This window comes from Peromyscus eremicus, chromosome 12 (assembly GCF_949786415.1).
Source record: "Peromyscus eremicus chromosome 12, PerEre_H2_v1, whole genome shotgun sequence".
In the NCBI taxonomy this organism is placed as follows: Eukaryota; Metazoa; Chordata; class Mammalia; order Rodentia; family Cricetidae; genus Peromyscus; species Peromyscus eremicus.
In genome coordinates, this window is record NC_081428.1 from 43,189,183 (window position 1) to 43,205,848 (window position 16,666).

Below are 16,666 nucleotides of genomic sequence, written 5' to 3' on the forward strand. Positions count from 1 at the left end.
ACATGTATGTGTCTAGCCATGAACATTAAGCTTGAATTTCAGGTCAAATTCTTAAAATGTTATATTAAAATCACTATTGACGATCAAAAGGGAGCATGGGAACTGACAATACAGTCTTTAATAATAAAAAATAAGAAAATCAAGACTTTTGTTGTTTGTCAGTTTTGCTGTGGTGGAAGTAGTTTAGAAAGGTTGATTCTAGTTCATTGATATGTAATGTCATTTTGGCTCGGAAGAGATAATCTGTCCTATTAACCCATTTCTTAATTTAAAGTTTTTATTGAATTTTTCAGCATATTCACCTTACCAAACAGATAATTCATTGTCGTCACACTTCTAAATTGGAGGCTAGCTTTGGCAGAATGTAATAGGGTGTTCAGAAGATGTCTGGTAGTCTGATTACATTTTTTTCATTATGGATACAGAACATTAGAACTCTGATTCCTAGTCTGTTGACATTTTTGTAAATAGTTATTACTTAAATCCAATCTTTTTTGTAATGACTGCATTTCTTGAAGGATATGAAAATAGATCTTATCAGGCTCTCATTGCTGTACTGCTCCATCAATAAGGGAAAACAATTGGTTTCCAGCAGGGCAGAAAGAGCACATCAGAATCACTCTGTCAAAGATGCCTCAGGACTACTCATATTTCACAGGATGTTACCATGGTTATTAGAGTTGTTTATAGTTAGATCTAACCACTCCTCAACTTCCACAGAGAAAGTCACAGACCCCATTTGTGATACATTCTTCTTATACAAAGAAGCCTATGATACTTTGCTATAGCATAGACAAGGATTTCTCTGTGGAGTGGACAATTATTCCATCTCTAGTCTGAGATCTACATTCAGAAATCTACATTTGCAGAAATAAGGAAATACTTTCTTTACATGGCCCTTGACTTTTACAATAACATCATTCACATAACTTCTGCGCTCATAGCCTAACCCACTCCTGTTCTTTATTCTGGGGAGAACTTTTTCCTTTATTAAACAGTCTCTTTCAATGACCTTCTGAACATTTTGACTCTCTAAGACACACATGACCTGCTCCGTTCTGCAATACAGCTGCTTGCTGACCTCCATGGCTGAACCTGACTGCTTCCTTGGACCCTAACTGAAAAGGCATGATTCTCTGTTTTCTTCTTCTGCAGTTCTTTCTTCCTGGCAGCTGCTGAGATTTTCAGCTTGCCTACTCTATTGTTTTTCTTTCAAACCCTAATAAAATGGTCATCATCCTTCCAAGTCCATTTTTCAATCGTTTTTGTTAACCAGGAGAATAAGAATTCACTAAGGGGAACCCTAAATCACTACTGTTACACTCATATTTATTTTTTGACTTTGGTTGTTGGTAGAAAGAAATAGGCAGAGAAACTGCAAACATGCCACTTATAAAAATACATTAAAATTCCTGGTGTAACTTTTCCATTTCAGTCATGAGCCACAAAACAGCAGCCTCTGGTCTTAAAACCAGAGTATTTGTTCACATCTTCTTAAAGCATACCTGGTCTTCAATCTATTTCCTCAGAAAGTTCATTAACATTTGGAAGGTGCATGAGATGCAACTGTTAATGTTCAAAGCAAGCTGCCCTTGATCAGCTATAGTCAGATTAAGTAAAATTAAAAAGATATACACATTAAAAGTAGGTAATTACGAGCTGGGTGGTGGTGTCGCATGCCTTTAATCCCAGGACTCGGGAGGCAGAGCCAGGTGGATCTCTGTGAGTTCAAGGCCAGCCTGGGCTACAGAGTGAGTTCCAGGAAAGGCTCAAAGCTGCACAGAGAAACCCTGTCTCGTAAAACCAAAAACAGTAGGTAATTATGCCACAGAAGTTTGTGCAATGTTTTAAAATGATCTTTCTTTCAACAATGAACTCAGTGTTAAAAACACAAAAAAGTCAAAAGTGAAACAGAATTTCTCTTAAATCTCTCAATACTGGTCAATTAAGTCAGTTAGCAATGAGTGAAGTCTATTAGAAGTCTAAGCATAAAAGCAAAACGAATAAGTATCCAGCAATATTCTAAGATCCTTACTGGAGAAACTGGACACACTGAGCATATTTAGGTATACTATAAGGTCCTTCTGCATTCAGACAAGGTCTCATTAAGTAGCCTAGGCTGGACATTAACTGTCTCCGTAGCCCAGGCATGCCTTCAATTTGTGATAACCCTGCCTTACACTTTTGAGGAGCTAGGATTACAGGCCTGAGGCAAGGGCCAGGCTTCATATTTTGCAGAAACACTACTTTATTACTGAAGAGTAACAAACAGAAGGGCAAAACTACAGCTAAATAGGAAAAACTGTTATGTTGCAGAATATTAGTTTAAAATGTGTTACATTCATTTATGCTGTGGAATATTTGTTTAATGATGCAAAGATCTGTTGCATTCTTTTATGTTGCATTTGTTTAACTCCGGAAAGCTGTGTTACTTTGCCTGTCTAAAACACCTGATGGTCTAATAAAGAGCTGAACGGTCAATAGTTAGGCAGGAGAGAGAAAAAGGTGGGGCTGCCAGGCAGAGAGAATAAACAGAAGAAGAAACCTAGGCTCAAAAAAGAAGAGGGAGGAGCAAATAAAGGAGAAGAGGAGGACACCTGGGGTCAGCCACCCAGCCACACAGCCACCCAGCCACACAGCCACCCAGCCACATAGCCAGCCACGCAGTAAGCAGGAAAGAAAGATATATAGAATAAAGAAAGATAAAAAGCCCAGAGGCAAACATAGTTAAAGAGAGACAGGTTAATTTAAGTTAGAAAGATGGCTAGAATTAAACCAAGCTAAGGCTGGGCATCATTCATAACTAAGAATAAGTCTCTGTGTATTTATTTGGGACTCTGGGTGGCAGGCCCCAAAAGAGAGAGAGAGAGACAGAGAGAGACAGAGAGAGAGAGAGAGAGAGAGAGAGAGAAAACTACAGTTACTTACTATCCTTCAAAAACATAATCAACATTCAAAACATAAAATGAATATTTAGTAACCAGAAATGAATATTTAGCAATCAGTAATATATCTCCATATGCTGACTGTAAAAAAAAAAAAAAAAAAAAGGCTTTGCTTTTAAGTCAAATAGCTTTCCCACCAGCCAAAAGTGATTCTAAGGTGCTACAGAGGCTGGGATGCTGCTACCCAGCTTCCAAGCTCTTAGGAAATTAATTTCCAGTTTCATAGATGCTAACAGAAGTCTCCAGGCTACTGGGTCAGCACAAAAGATGTGTTTTACTCACAGCAAGACAGTGACGGAAGCATCAGCTGTCTCTTGCATGTATTCCCAGACCCTTAATTCTCTCTCTAAGGATGCTCAGTGGTAACCACACACACCATGGGACTCTTAGTGATGTACAGCCTGGAATTTAAAGAACCCAGATCTTTTCTAATGGGCAATAAACATGCCTGTCCAGTCATCTGGGAGAATATTACTTGTGCCTTACAAGAATGAAGATACCCAATCTCCTGATCTTCTCCTTTCTCTCTCTCACCCTGCCACCAGGGCCAAAACATCCAAGCCAGCAGAGAAATGGCTGGAAGACTACCAGGATTCAGCAAACAGGATCTCTGATTCAAAAGAAAACGGCCTTTCTTGTAGTATTTTAATATGAAGTCTCTTTTTAAGTATATTGCAATTTATTTAAAATATTTTGAAGCATATTTAATATTATAATAAAGCTATAAACTATTATAGAAAACACTTTTTAAAGTACTAGATTCCTAGTTTTATTAAGATTAACTATTCAAAAAGTTAATTAAAAAAGTGAAAATGTACAAAAATTTCTGAGAATGAAAATGCATGAATCTTAAACCTTTATCTTAATGAATCAACTCCAAACTAATTAACTGACAAGAACTGAGGAGAAAAAAATTACAGAATTTGGAGATTTGTGAGAGATGTTTTTGGTTATTTAATTTTTTGAAAGTAGAATAAAATTATATCATTTCTCTTTCTCTTTTCTTTTTGTTTTCCATAGAGGTTACACAAACTATACTTCAAAAACAATTTGAAGACACAATTTTGGAAGTTTAAACATTAATGATGTCAAAAATATCATTAAGCAGTACACACACAGAAACAGTCAGAAGATGGGTGGAGGGAACAGCAGGGAGAGAGGGAAGGAAGATGGGAAGGGAAGAGGAGGGGAGGAAGAGTGGAGGGAGCTAGGAAGAGAAGATGAGGAAGGAAGGAAGGGGAAGGGGAGGGAAGGAAAAAGGCCATGGGCTTGAACAATAATTTTTCAAGATGAAATAAAGAGTCAAAAGCTAGATGGATGGCAGATGGGTGCTTCAGGTGCAATCTTTTCCTCTCCCTCTGTCTTACTACAGAGCAAGTCCTAGGAATGTAGCTTTTCCCATGCTTAACATCATGCACTTATCCCTCCGGAACATCAACTACAATTGCCTCCTATTTCATCCTGTCTCCATGTCTCTCCTTACTTTTCACTTTCCTGTCTGTGTATGAAGGCGAGTGATGAGAAAGTAGAAGGGAGACTTGGGGGGAATAGAAAGCGTAGCAGGAGAGATATGGGACACAAGAGAGGGTAAGGGGTGAAACTTAACAAAGTATACAATGGGCATGTGTGAAGATGTTACAATGAACCTTTCTTATTTTCTATACTTACATAAAATGCATGCACCTGTAGGTGGAAGTCATAGACACCAGAGGGTATACACAAATGATCCTTTCCAAGATGTGAAGAACATATCATTATTCTTTTACTGCATATAATTTTAAAATTTTATATTATAGCATATCATTCTATTTGTGTTATACATGTGGTGAATACATACATTATTAAAGCAATGGAGATATATAATTTATATATATATGAATGAATATAGGCAAAAAATTGAGTGATATCCTATGCTAAAAAAGTACTTAGGAGTAAGTTGGTAATGAATACAATTAGGATTTGAAGTCCATTGCTAAAATTTCTTAACCACACATACATATTGTGATGCACCCCACATATTAAGTGAATCCTCTTCCACAGGAAACTTACCAATGGCTTTCATTTTTTTTTTTTCGGGACCCAAACAACTGAGCTTTAAAAGTATGGCTTTGCCAAAGAAAGCATCAGGCAGAGGTGCCAAAATACAGTGCAGAGGAGAGAGAGCCAGCAGCACCGAGTATGCTCAGTCCTGAGCCAGGGCAGCCCTTGATGGAGCAGAACCCACCCTCTCTTGTTTGATTCCACAGTCACCAAGATCGTTCTGCATATAACGTAGTTCTGCAGACCATTTGTCAATAATGCCACAACATCTTCTGCCTGACAGTGGCATTCATTACTGTAACTTAATAAAATCATTATTCTGTTTTGCTTGAATTTTTAAGTTTAGCCAATCTAAATCTACTCTTTAAATATGTTCTTGTTTTTAATACAATTATGCTTAATTATGCTTCTTTCAAAGTAAAGAGAAGAATAAAGAAAAAGGAGGGGAAGGCAATGTATTTACGAAATACTGACTTTCCTATGTTCCTTTCTTTTGAACGAACCAGATGAGCACACACACAGTAAGTCAGCCCCACTCCTATATCCCTAGGAAGAGGACAATTTCATTAATAAATGTACGTTCTCTACAACACGCACTCTTCTTGGAGGCCAATGTTCTTCTCACACTTCTGTCAGTGGCCACTGGTAAATTAACTCACCACTTGTAGTAAGCAGGCACTTTCTAGTGGTAAAATAATAATTTTAAGCTTGATCATTTTTATATCCTGTATCTCAAATTGAAGACACACTGCTTATATTTGGTAAGTTACAATTTTGTATTTTTGCATTTCAGACAATGAGTCGAACAGTAGCAAATAAAAAACCTTCAATTGGTATTTAAGTTTCATTATTTTATTGACATAAAATACTATAATTTGTTTAAATAAGACAATAATGGGAGCTGGTTCAACAGGAATTATTTTTGCGCTTATATTTCAGTTGTTAATTTTTCTAGTGAACCTGTTGTAGAGTTTCACTGTAAAAGTCCTCAGTTTCAACTGTGTGGTCCTTCTATTAATTAAAGAGAACTAGGTTGTCTTTTCTATAACGGAAAAGCAGATCTAGTTAATAGCCTAGAGGAATATATATATATATATATATATATATATATATATATATATATATATATATATAACTGAATGGAGAGGAAAAGAAATAAGTTTTCTTTGTTCTTTATTAAAAGTGAAAAGTAAATACAGGAAACCAAAGAAAGTCCATCCAACTTCCCTGGGAAATCAAAGGCAGAGGCAATAAACCAGCTATAAAGCAGTCCTTTTCCCCCAGAGCAAGCAAGGTCATTTGTCTTTAACTCATTTTTACAAGGGGACACACATAATCTTAGAACAATTCAATTTTCACTTTTAATTCTTTTTGGTTTGCTTTAGATTGCCAAATGTGGAAGTTCCATCAAAGTCAAAGATTAACTCTATTAATTCTAGAACTAGCATATACACACATATATATATAGTATTTGAAGTAAGATCAAAGAACAAAACTGCTTAATTACTTCACAATACAAATGGCTCATTATGAGCCAGACAATATTATGCTCCATATAGGCAGCTTCTCACCTGTTAAATTTCCACACCAGCACCAGACAACAGATATGATCACTATCTCACACGCACTTTGGACAAAAGGAAAATGACTGATGGAGAGTCCAAGGAGTAGGCCCAGAGATGAAGTGAAGAAATGTTGCAGTCAGAAACCCTACACACACACACACACTCTACAGAGCCTCATATCTAAACCACATTCCTCCCATTCAAGGAAATAAATTGTTTTGTCTTTCTCTCACATAGGCTATGGGGCCATACAACTCCTCTTCTTCTCCCCTTCTATGAATTAAATATACAGTATTCATGAAAGCATAAATGACACATTCTGAAGAAGCATCTACAGAGACAAATACATGAACCTGATTTCATGAAGCTCAGAAAGTAACTGAAAGGATGATAATTATCCAAATGATTTTAATGAAATAGTAAACATAGTAAATGCACAGAGTCTGCTACTAAGTATTAGTGCCCACACATTCTAAGACATACATCAGACTCTGAATAACAAAGTTAAATCAGAGTCCCTGTCTTCAAATGGACTGTCTGGTCTCCTGGAAATGCCTCAACTGGGAAACAGGAACATATCACAGTTCCTTGTAAACTAGAAGAACAGATGGGAACCTGGGTACTAGGCCAGTAAGAATGTGGAAACCCACTTTAGATAAAGTCTGTCAGGAAAGCCTCCAAAGTGGTTGGGCACACCATGGGTGACTAGCCACCCAAGCTGTGGTAGGAAAATTAACAGAATGAAGCGTGAAAACAGAGAAGTGTGCAAGGGGAAATGCTGGTAAACTGTTGGAGAGATGTTTCTTTGCAGATGACCTGGTTGTGGGGGCAGGGACAAGGTACAACAGGGAGGGGGGGTGGACAGCAAGAGAAAGAGATCAATTAACCTTTCCTAAAACCTAAAGCTTAGGGGGTTAGACTTGATATCAGAGCCAATATTCCTGAAAGCACTTCTGGTCAACTGCTTCCCACAGTTGGTCTTAGAAGCTGTTACCAAAGACAGGGGTTCCAATAAAAGGGCTGTTACAGCAGCAAGCCAGGGGGAGTGGAAACTTCAACATGAAGAAGCCAACTGGTAACAGACACACTAAGAGAGGACACCCAAGAGAAGTCAAAAACAGTAGTCCATCAGTCTTTGCTGAATAGTAATTTGATGAAATCCCAATGGCTACTGGTCCTGCTTAGAAAAACAGCTTCCCCAGAGTGTGAGCACTGTGGTCCCTCTCCTCTTCCCTGAGCCTCCCATTCTGTCCTCTTCCATCCATCCCTCCATCCCCTAAACTCTCACCTGCCCTCCTCCCTCTCAGCCTTCTTTCCTGGGCAATTATACACTTGTGAATTAGGAAATGTGCCAGACTGAAAATGCTTCTGGATTAACAGTATGGTTTTTCCCCCCCTTGGATTATAAGGATTATTTCAGAATATGAAGATTTGGTCTGATATTGTCTCATTTGTAAACTTATATTGACACATTTATTCAATAATGTTACTTTCCTACATGTTTCCATTATCTCCTGGTGAAGAGAATAAGGAAGTAAAGGTAACACTAAACTTTTGAAATAGTAAATGGATTTGCATAAACATTTGACATGTGTAGGGTTTTCCATTCCCTTTTTCATCCTCATTTTGTCTCACTGAGGCTCTCCGGCACACAGGGCCAATTGGCTACTCTGCTGAGCCCCAGAGAGTAGGCATACAGTATTGGAAGTCGTTTTTTTTTTTTTTTTTAATTCCCTGTTTTCATGAGGTCTGACCTGAAATTATATTTTTGAGTATCATAAAGTCTTACGAAAAATGGTTTGTTTTCTATTTTAATTCATTCTTAATGTTTTGTTACCAATGACTTTATCCTTCAGGAGAGTAAATCACAATAATGGTCTTTAAGCAAAAAAAACAAAGTTATAAAATTATAATCTGACTGTTTGTAAAAACAATCTCCTATGGGTCTGTTTGAAACGAATTCTATTCTGAAGTGTAAAGTCACTGGTTAGATTAAATAAAATCATCTTCACTTATCATTACTATAAAGGAAAAATGACAGAAATTCTTTAAGACGAGAACCAAGTAAACATGAGCTATTTGGAGCATGATGAAGAGAAAGGATTCAGTCCATGGGAAGTTACACGATTCATGCACTGTTCATGAATTCAAAAGACACAGGGAAGTACAGAACAACAGCCAACAGAGAGACTGGAGATGCTTTCTCAAACAGTCTCGCAAAGGTGTTGCTCATTTTATAACTCTAGTTTTATTCCTGTATCAGCTCTGGAAGCACCTTGGAATTGTATACAATGTCCAGCCTTTCTAAGTCAGTCGACTCAGCGGGCAGTGGGAGGACTGGGGAGCAGGGACAGCACCATTAGACTCAGAGGGCAGAGGGAGGACTGGGGAGCAGGGACAGCACTGTAAGACTCAGAGGGCGGAGGGAGGACTGGGGAGCAGAGACAGCACTATTAGACTCAGAGGGTGGAGGGAGGACTGGGGAGCAGGGACAGCACTGTTAGACTCAAGGCAATGGGAGGGCAATGGGAGGGCTGGGGAGGGAGGCACTTGGCCTGCAGCTTAAGTGATCTCCTGACAGAACAATTTTACACCATAGCAGCCCCTTGATGTCTGTGGCTACGCAGAGGAAACCCAAGGCGTCTAAAATTCATAATTCACTGTACTGTGTGGTGTCAGCAAAGTAAACACGGCTCTTAAACTATGGGCAGAGCTGTCATTTCTTAGGACCCTCCTAAGAAAGCATTTTATAACAAAGCAGAATTTTCAGCTTTCAAAATGAATTTCCGTGAACAACCTGTGCTATACGTTTTCAGAAGCCGTGAGAGAAACATTATTTTGAAAGTCACCATGTGTGCCCTGGGTTCTCAGTGTTAATACAGGAGCCGCAAAGGCTGGCATTCTTCCGGAATGTGCCTCTCTGCTTTGCAGCACTCATACATAATCCATGAGTATACTCTCCGCTTCGGTAGCTCACATTAGTAGGTGAGGATGAAACTACTAATCCCTCACTGGAAAATGGATATAGAAATGTTCACACTACTGGAATAAAATGGTATTTTCTCCTTTCACTTCAAAAGTCCATTTTAATATAGGAAGTGAAAATGAGACTTAATATTTACTTGAAGCCACACCAGGAAGGTGGCACACATCTATGATCCTGGCCCATGGAAGGCAGCCTAAGGAGGACCTGAGGTCTCAGGCGAGTCTAAACTAGATGGTAAGACCCTTCTCAAACAGCAAACAAAATGTATTTTTTGGACCCAAAATGTTGTATGACTGCTAAAATTACTGCTCTACGTAAGTATATTCTAGTCATGGTAGAAGTTCCCTAAACATTTCATAATAAAGGAAAAGACAAAGATTAAACCAATGCTACAGTCACCCGTCTGAGAGCCCGGAGCAGCTCAAAGCACAGCCCACACTTTACATGTCTAACTTCACAATTTATGTGACAGACAGATACATCTACCCAGTTTTTAAAAACTCATCAATGCAGAAGCCAGCCATCAGTCTTCCTTTCTACTGGGCAGTATGTTCCTGACATCAAGAGCATCTGAAAACGCTCTTTTTAAAGGAAATCTTATGAAGTCACCGAAGAAGCCATTTGCCCTGTTGTTCACTCCTGAGGGATGCTCCACAAAGTTTTTAAAGTTTTATATAAAGTTATATAAAGTATGATGAATTCATACATTCGATCCCGAACATTACCCTGCTCATGGTCATTTGTATCTGAGTAAGATGTGTTTATGAGAAACATCTTCCCCTGGTCTTCACTTGGCACCTCTGTGATGACACTTGCAACATGGCTTCTGTTTAAACATAATGGGCTTTTGTGACCAATGCACAGAAAGGGGAGCTGGGTGAAACAGGTAGTTTTCTGCACCTCATTCTCAAAAATCTTTTCTAAGCTTAACATACACCTCCTCTAGGAAGAAGTCTACAGTTGTTTTTTTTTTTTTATTTTGTTTTGTTTTTTTCCTCTTTGAGAGCCCACTACCTAGCTCCCAAATAAATATACAGAGATTTATTCTTACTTATGAATGCCCAGCATTAGCTTGGCTTGTTTCTAGCCAGCTTTCTAACTTAAATTATCTCGTTTCTCTTTAACTATGTTTTGCCTCTGGGCTTTTTACCTTTCTTTATTCTATATATCTTTCTTTCTTCTTACTCCGTGGCTGGCTGTGTGGCTGTGTGGTTGACCACTGGAGTCTTCCTCTCCTTCTCCTTTTATAGCTCTTCCCCCCTTTCCCCTAGATTCCTCCTCCTATTTATTCTGTCTGCCAGCCCTGCCTTTTTCTCTCTCCTGCCTAGCAATTGGACGTTCAGCTCTTTATTAGACCAATCAGGTGTTTTAGGCAGGCAAAGCAACACAGCTTCACAGAGTTAAATAAATGCAACATAAAAGAATGCAACACAACTTTGCATCATTAAACAAATATTCTACAGCACAAAATGAATGTAACACATCTTAAATTAACATTCCACAACAGAAGACCCTCTTTTTTTGCATGTATATGGTGTGTGTATGTGTGTGTGTGTACACATGTGTGTGCATATTTGTATCTACTGATACATGTGTGTGTATTCATACACGAAGAGGCCTGAGGTCAACACTGTATGTCTTTCTAAGTCACTCTCTACCTTATATGTGAGGCAGAGTCTCTCACATTACCCCAGGCTCAACAACTCAGTCTAGCCTGCCCACTTGCTTCAGGAATCCTAGCTCCATGTTCAGCATGCTGGTGTTACAGATCGGCTGTCATGCTCATCAACAGTTATGTGGATACTGGGAATTCAGACTGTGATTTCCTGCCAACAAGGCAAACACTTGCCCCTGTGCTAACTCCACACTCCCTTTTATGCTTTTTAAAGTAAATATTCCCCTGTACCTTTTATATATATATATACTAAATGAGTATTAAATGACAAGAAACTATACACATGAATTGTTTTATATGTCTCTGCTTCTCAGAGCTAACTGACTCAGTAAGTTCTTCCAGAATACGTAATTCTGTCTAATCTGACATTCACTCTAACAACAAACATTACATGTTCCATTTAAACACATTTATTGACTAAAACAGGAACAATTACCATTCTAAACACCTATCAAGGTTTGGGGGACATAGCTCAGTGGTAAAACACTTCAGTAGCATGTACAAGTTCCTGGATCAAATCCTCAGCATTAAGGGAAAAAGGAAAAAAAAAAATCAAACCTTATCAAAAATACTAAATACTATCTCAATATACTCAAGACAAAAAATGACAACATAGAAAACTAGGCCATTCTAGAAAGATAGACCCATACTACAAATATAATTTCTACTTACTTGTCTCCAAAAAACTTCCTCCAGAATTCAGCAGCATCTGCTTTTGTGATCCGGAAGTTATCTCCCTGGAACTGGCCATTGGGAAAGATTGCTTTAATTTCTGCCAGCATGTGACTGAAGATAAGGGACAATTTTGTGAGATTCCGTCTGTACAAGGGAAAAAATAAAGAGAGGTAAATACATGCATGCAACCTTTATTGGGAATCTATATTAAACCAAGTAAATTCTGTATATAGTGGACAGTCATGCATGCACCTAAAAATAGGTTGATCTCAACCTGAGAATCCATCTAAAACAATGTTCTCTGCATACTTACATTCCTAACAGGTTTTTATTTTATCCTTTATCCATGTACTTATTTAACGGAAACATGAGCAAGAAAAATTACGTAATTTCACTCATTACGCTCACAGTTTAAAGAGAAAAATAAACTCATGGAAAGCATAATCAAATATAAGTGCTAAACACAAATGACAGGGTGCTATTTCCACCTGGAAATGTCAGGGGAAATTTGGCATTAGAGGGGAGACCACGGAGATATGTAATCACACGGCACACAAAATGTCCCGAGGTAGAGAGAAGAGGCTAGGGAGGAGAGGAGAGGGCACTGAAAGCATCAGGGGCAAAGGTTTTCAGAGTATGGATATCACTCTGGGTCACTGGAGCACAGGAGAGGGAAAGAAGATGTGACAGGAGGAGAGGACATTTATTTGTGCTTGACACGAAGAGAGAGCCAAATCAATGAGCCAAAGTTTCTGAGTTCACTGGCCTCTTGCACCTACAGATGAGCTGTCCTTTGGAAGGGTTGGAAACAAACATTTCCAGACTTTCCTGGGCCATTCTAACATGTTTCCCTCATGACAACGACTCTACGGGAAGGGAGCCAACGTGGGTTGAATGACATGTCTCAAAAGGACAAAGTGATAACAGGAGGAGAAAGGATGGGAAGACAGAGAGTAAATGCAGGGATTCTCCATCCTAACTCCCATGCTTTGGGGGATTCCAATGTCATTTCAAATGTGTTCCACAGGGTGAAATAGCACTATCCCTACAATCGCTCTTATTTCTTAAGTCTATGACATAAACTCCATTGAACGGCCCTGGACTGCCACTGCTGGATAGCGGAGAAACAACTGAAACACAAAATGCTAAGAAAACTTATTTGAAACTAAGCTTTAAATGAACTTTACATTGTTTTTAACTCATAATCACCAGCCAGAACTTAACCAAACACACAAACGTAAAACTTCTATTTTGAGGCTTAAACCATTTTGTGTTCATACGTGTGTTGGAGGCTGGGGTAGGGCAACTGCCTCAAGAAAAAACACATGAAATATAGAGAACCACTCAACTTGCAATATGTAAAAACTTGCATTTCAACAATATCTTTGTCACTAAAAACCATGCTTCTCTCACTGCCCATTTTTTCTACTGAAGGTGTCTGTACTTACCGACAACAGGAAAACAAACACACACCAAACAACAACAACAAACAACATGCTTAGGAGAGATAGTGTAATAGGAGTACTTTGCTTCCTAAAACACTTTTAAAGATACATGAGATGAACAGAGAAAAAAGTGCAGATACTCAATAAATAGGAGAGTAAAAACAAAAAGGAAACAATAGAGTATAAATTGTGTCGTCATAATATCTTTATCTTCAAGCAAAGTGTCAAATAGTCTCATAACATACATCATCTATGAAATTTCATTTCTAAGGAGTCAGAAGTTAGCAATCTGCAGATTCACTATGCCTGTCCACAACTCTTCATTTTCTGAAATACATTCGCACTGTTGCTCAACACAACCTGATCCAAGCGCGAATCTGGGACTCAGCTGAATCTTTAAGATTGACCTGGCTGCCTTATGCCTGCCCATCCATCCAGATTAAAATGACAGCGGGTGTTAAGACATGCATTCTAGGAGATGAAAAGCAAACTGTTCTGCTCAATAAGAGCAACAAAGTGTGCTCAACCTCAACTGTAAAAGACCTTCAAGATCTATGCTTAGAGAAAACATAAAGTCACTTTAGAAAACCTGCAATGAATTAAGTCCTATTATTAGGTGAGAGGGTTAGTTTTCCACCAAACTTCCAATTGACACATAAGAAAGAAAAAAGAAAAATGAATATGGTTATAATTAAGATAAACCAACTGTTCCTTATTTTCTAAAATGCTTGCCTCCATCCCCTTGTGTCTTTGTTCTTTAATCATATCCAAATGTTTCTAATTCTTCCTTGCTAGGTATAAGTCTGGAGCATAAAGTCAGTGATGACTAGTCTTGGATATTTGAGCCACATGAGATGAAAGAGGGCCGAGAGAATTAACGTGTTCATTGGTTACTTAAGACACTCAACTTTCAAACAAAAACATCAACGTTTTATGATTTATAATCCAGAGGCTCTAACAGTCACTAGTACATACATAAATAACCACTCCTTATTCCTTTATGTGTATAGTTCCATTCTTTTTAAAACCTGCAAATAGTCACTAAATTTCATCGGACTTGTTTTACATGACCTGAGATAATGAAAAAAATGTATTTGACCTGTCTTTTGTTTTTTGGAGTTTTTTGTTTTGTTTTGTTTTTGTTTGTTTGTTTGTTTTTCAAGACAGGGTTTCTCCGTGTAGTTTTGGTGCCTGTCCTGGATCTTGCTCTGTAGACCAGGGTGGCCTGGAACTCACAGAGATCCACCTGGCTCTGCCTCCCAAGTGCTTGGATTAAAGGCGTGCACCACCGTTACCCAGTGACCTGCCTATATTTTTTAAAGAAACTCCAACCCATGTTGTTAAAAGTATTTAGAGTCATTAGTGTCATGTTATCTTAATTTTCATATAGTCCAGAATCTAGAATTTTATTATACTTATACACACACACACACACACACACACACACACACACACCCCACAAATATGTAAATGACCATTCTGGGAACTCACTGCCAAAAACACTGATTTGTGAAGGTTATAATTCAAAAAGTTTAATTAAATCTTCTATCTATTACCATTTAAATTTATTGTCATAGTAATCAGGCTATGGCATTCCTGTATTTTTCTACGTAGTATAGGCTTTATGTAATTCCCCACCATACTCTGTATTATAGACACCCAGCTCTTAACAACACCCTACCTTCAAATAACATATAAAATTACATTTATTTCTAAGCATCTAAATACAGGGAAAGAAAGCATCACTGAGCATGTTCTCTGAGGCTGAGATATTTGCTCCTATCATACAATCATTCAATTCCATAGTGAGACAGCTTTTCCTAAAGTGACCTGACTTGCTACCATAAGATCAGAAATGATGACTAATTAACAGAAGGTTTCTTGATTACTAATTACTAGTCAACTAAAACTCTCCTGCCTCACCACAACTTAAAAAAAAAAATTTGTTCACAAAGACTTTAACAATGTTACAAATATAATTGTAACTTCATTTACAAGGAATTTTGTATTATGAATTCTTTCATTTACAAGAAAAAGTTCTCAATACTATTTCCTCTCCACTAACCATCACAGCTTGAGCCATTTTTCATTTGTTTTGTGGGAGCTTTGTTTATAAAAGACTGTTTCAGAGGAAAGGTATTTTGAAATACCAGCCAATCAGAGAGTAGACATCAGTACTGAACAGAGCTGCTGAAGATGTCCACATTGCAGGAGACTGAAAAGGAGGGAAGGAGAGGGAACTTAAACAAGCAAACAGGAGAAGAAAAGTAAAGGCAACTGTCTCACCCACTCAGAGGGCCTGATCCAGTTGGTGACCCCTCAGCCATTGGTTCATATTTCATGTGTTTCCGTTTGTTTGGCTATTTGTCTCTGTGCTTTATCCGACCTTGGTCTCAACAATTCTCTCTCATATAAACCCTCCTCATTCTCGCTAATTGGACTCCCAGAGATCCACCTGGGGCCTAGTCATGGATCTCTGCATCCAGTTTGGGAGGCATCCAGGCAGTGGGACCGGGTCCTGTGCTCATTGCATGAGTTGGCTGTTTGAAACCTGGGGCCTATGCAGGGTCCCTTGGCTCGGCATGGGAGGAGGGGACTGGACCTACCTGGACTGAGTCCACCAGGTTGATCTCAGTCTGTGGGGAAGGCTTTGCCCTGGAGGAGATTGGAATGGGGGGCGGACTGGGGGGAAGGTGAGGGGGGCGGGAGGGTGAGAACAAGGGAATCTGTGGCTGATATGTAGAACTGAATTGTATTGCAAAATAAAAAAAATAAATAAAATAAAAAAAAAAAAAAGAAAAGTAAAGGCAGCTTTACCGCTGTTTGAAAACTGCGCAATGCATCCCTAATGTCAAGGCCACCACCTAAGCTACAGGACACCTCTCTGTCCTAGGTTCAGTCTCTAAGACTGCATCCTCTTTCAACGGTGAGAATCAAGCTCTCTGGACCTCAAGCAAGGCTGTGGAATGTGCGATAAAAACATACAGCTGAATCAGAATGAATAAATGACTTCAACTGATGGCATTTCACTGTTTATGAGTGAGACCAAGTAGTTTAGATGGCTCTAGCCAACATCATAGACAACAAAGAATAAATATAATTTGATATCGAGAACCATAAGGCTACTATTAGTGAACTTCGGCACAAAAAGACACAAAGAGAACATTATCATATAACATATCAGGGGTGATGGTACACCTTAATCATGGCCATTATGACTTGAAGAATTAATGTGGAAAATGGATTAATAACATCGATTTTTCATTGGCGGCACCCACTAAACATGAGAGATGCACAAAGCTTATAATCTAGTGAGATTGCACGTTGCTGGTTTG

The 16,666-nt window shown here is 38.5% G+C and overlaps 1 protein-coding gene across 1 annotated transcript in view; it reads right to left on the bottom strand.

Moving 5' to 3' along the window:
- The window catches only part of Cblb (Cbl proto-oncogene B), a 193,593-nt gene that overhangs the window by 95,950 nt on the left and 80,977 nt on the right, over window positions 1-16,666 (bottom strand). Inside the window, exon 4 of the mRNA XM_059276843.1 lies at window positions 11,884-12,030. Coding sequence (XP_059132826.1) covers window positions 11,884-12,030 — 147 coding nt within the window. The remainder of the gene's footprint in view (window positions 1-11,883; window positions 12,031-16,666) is intronic.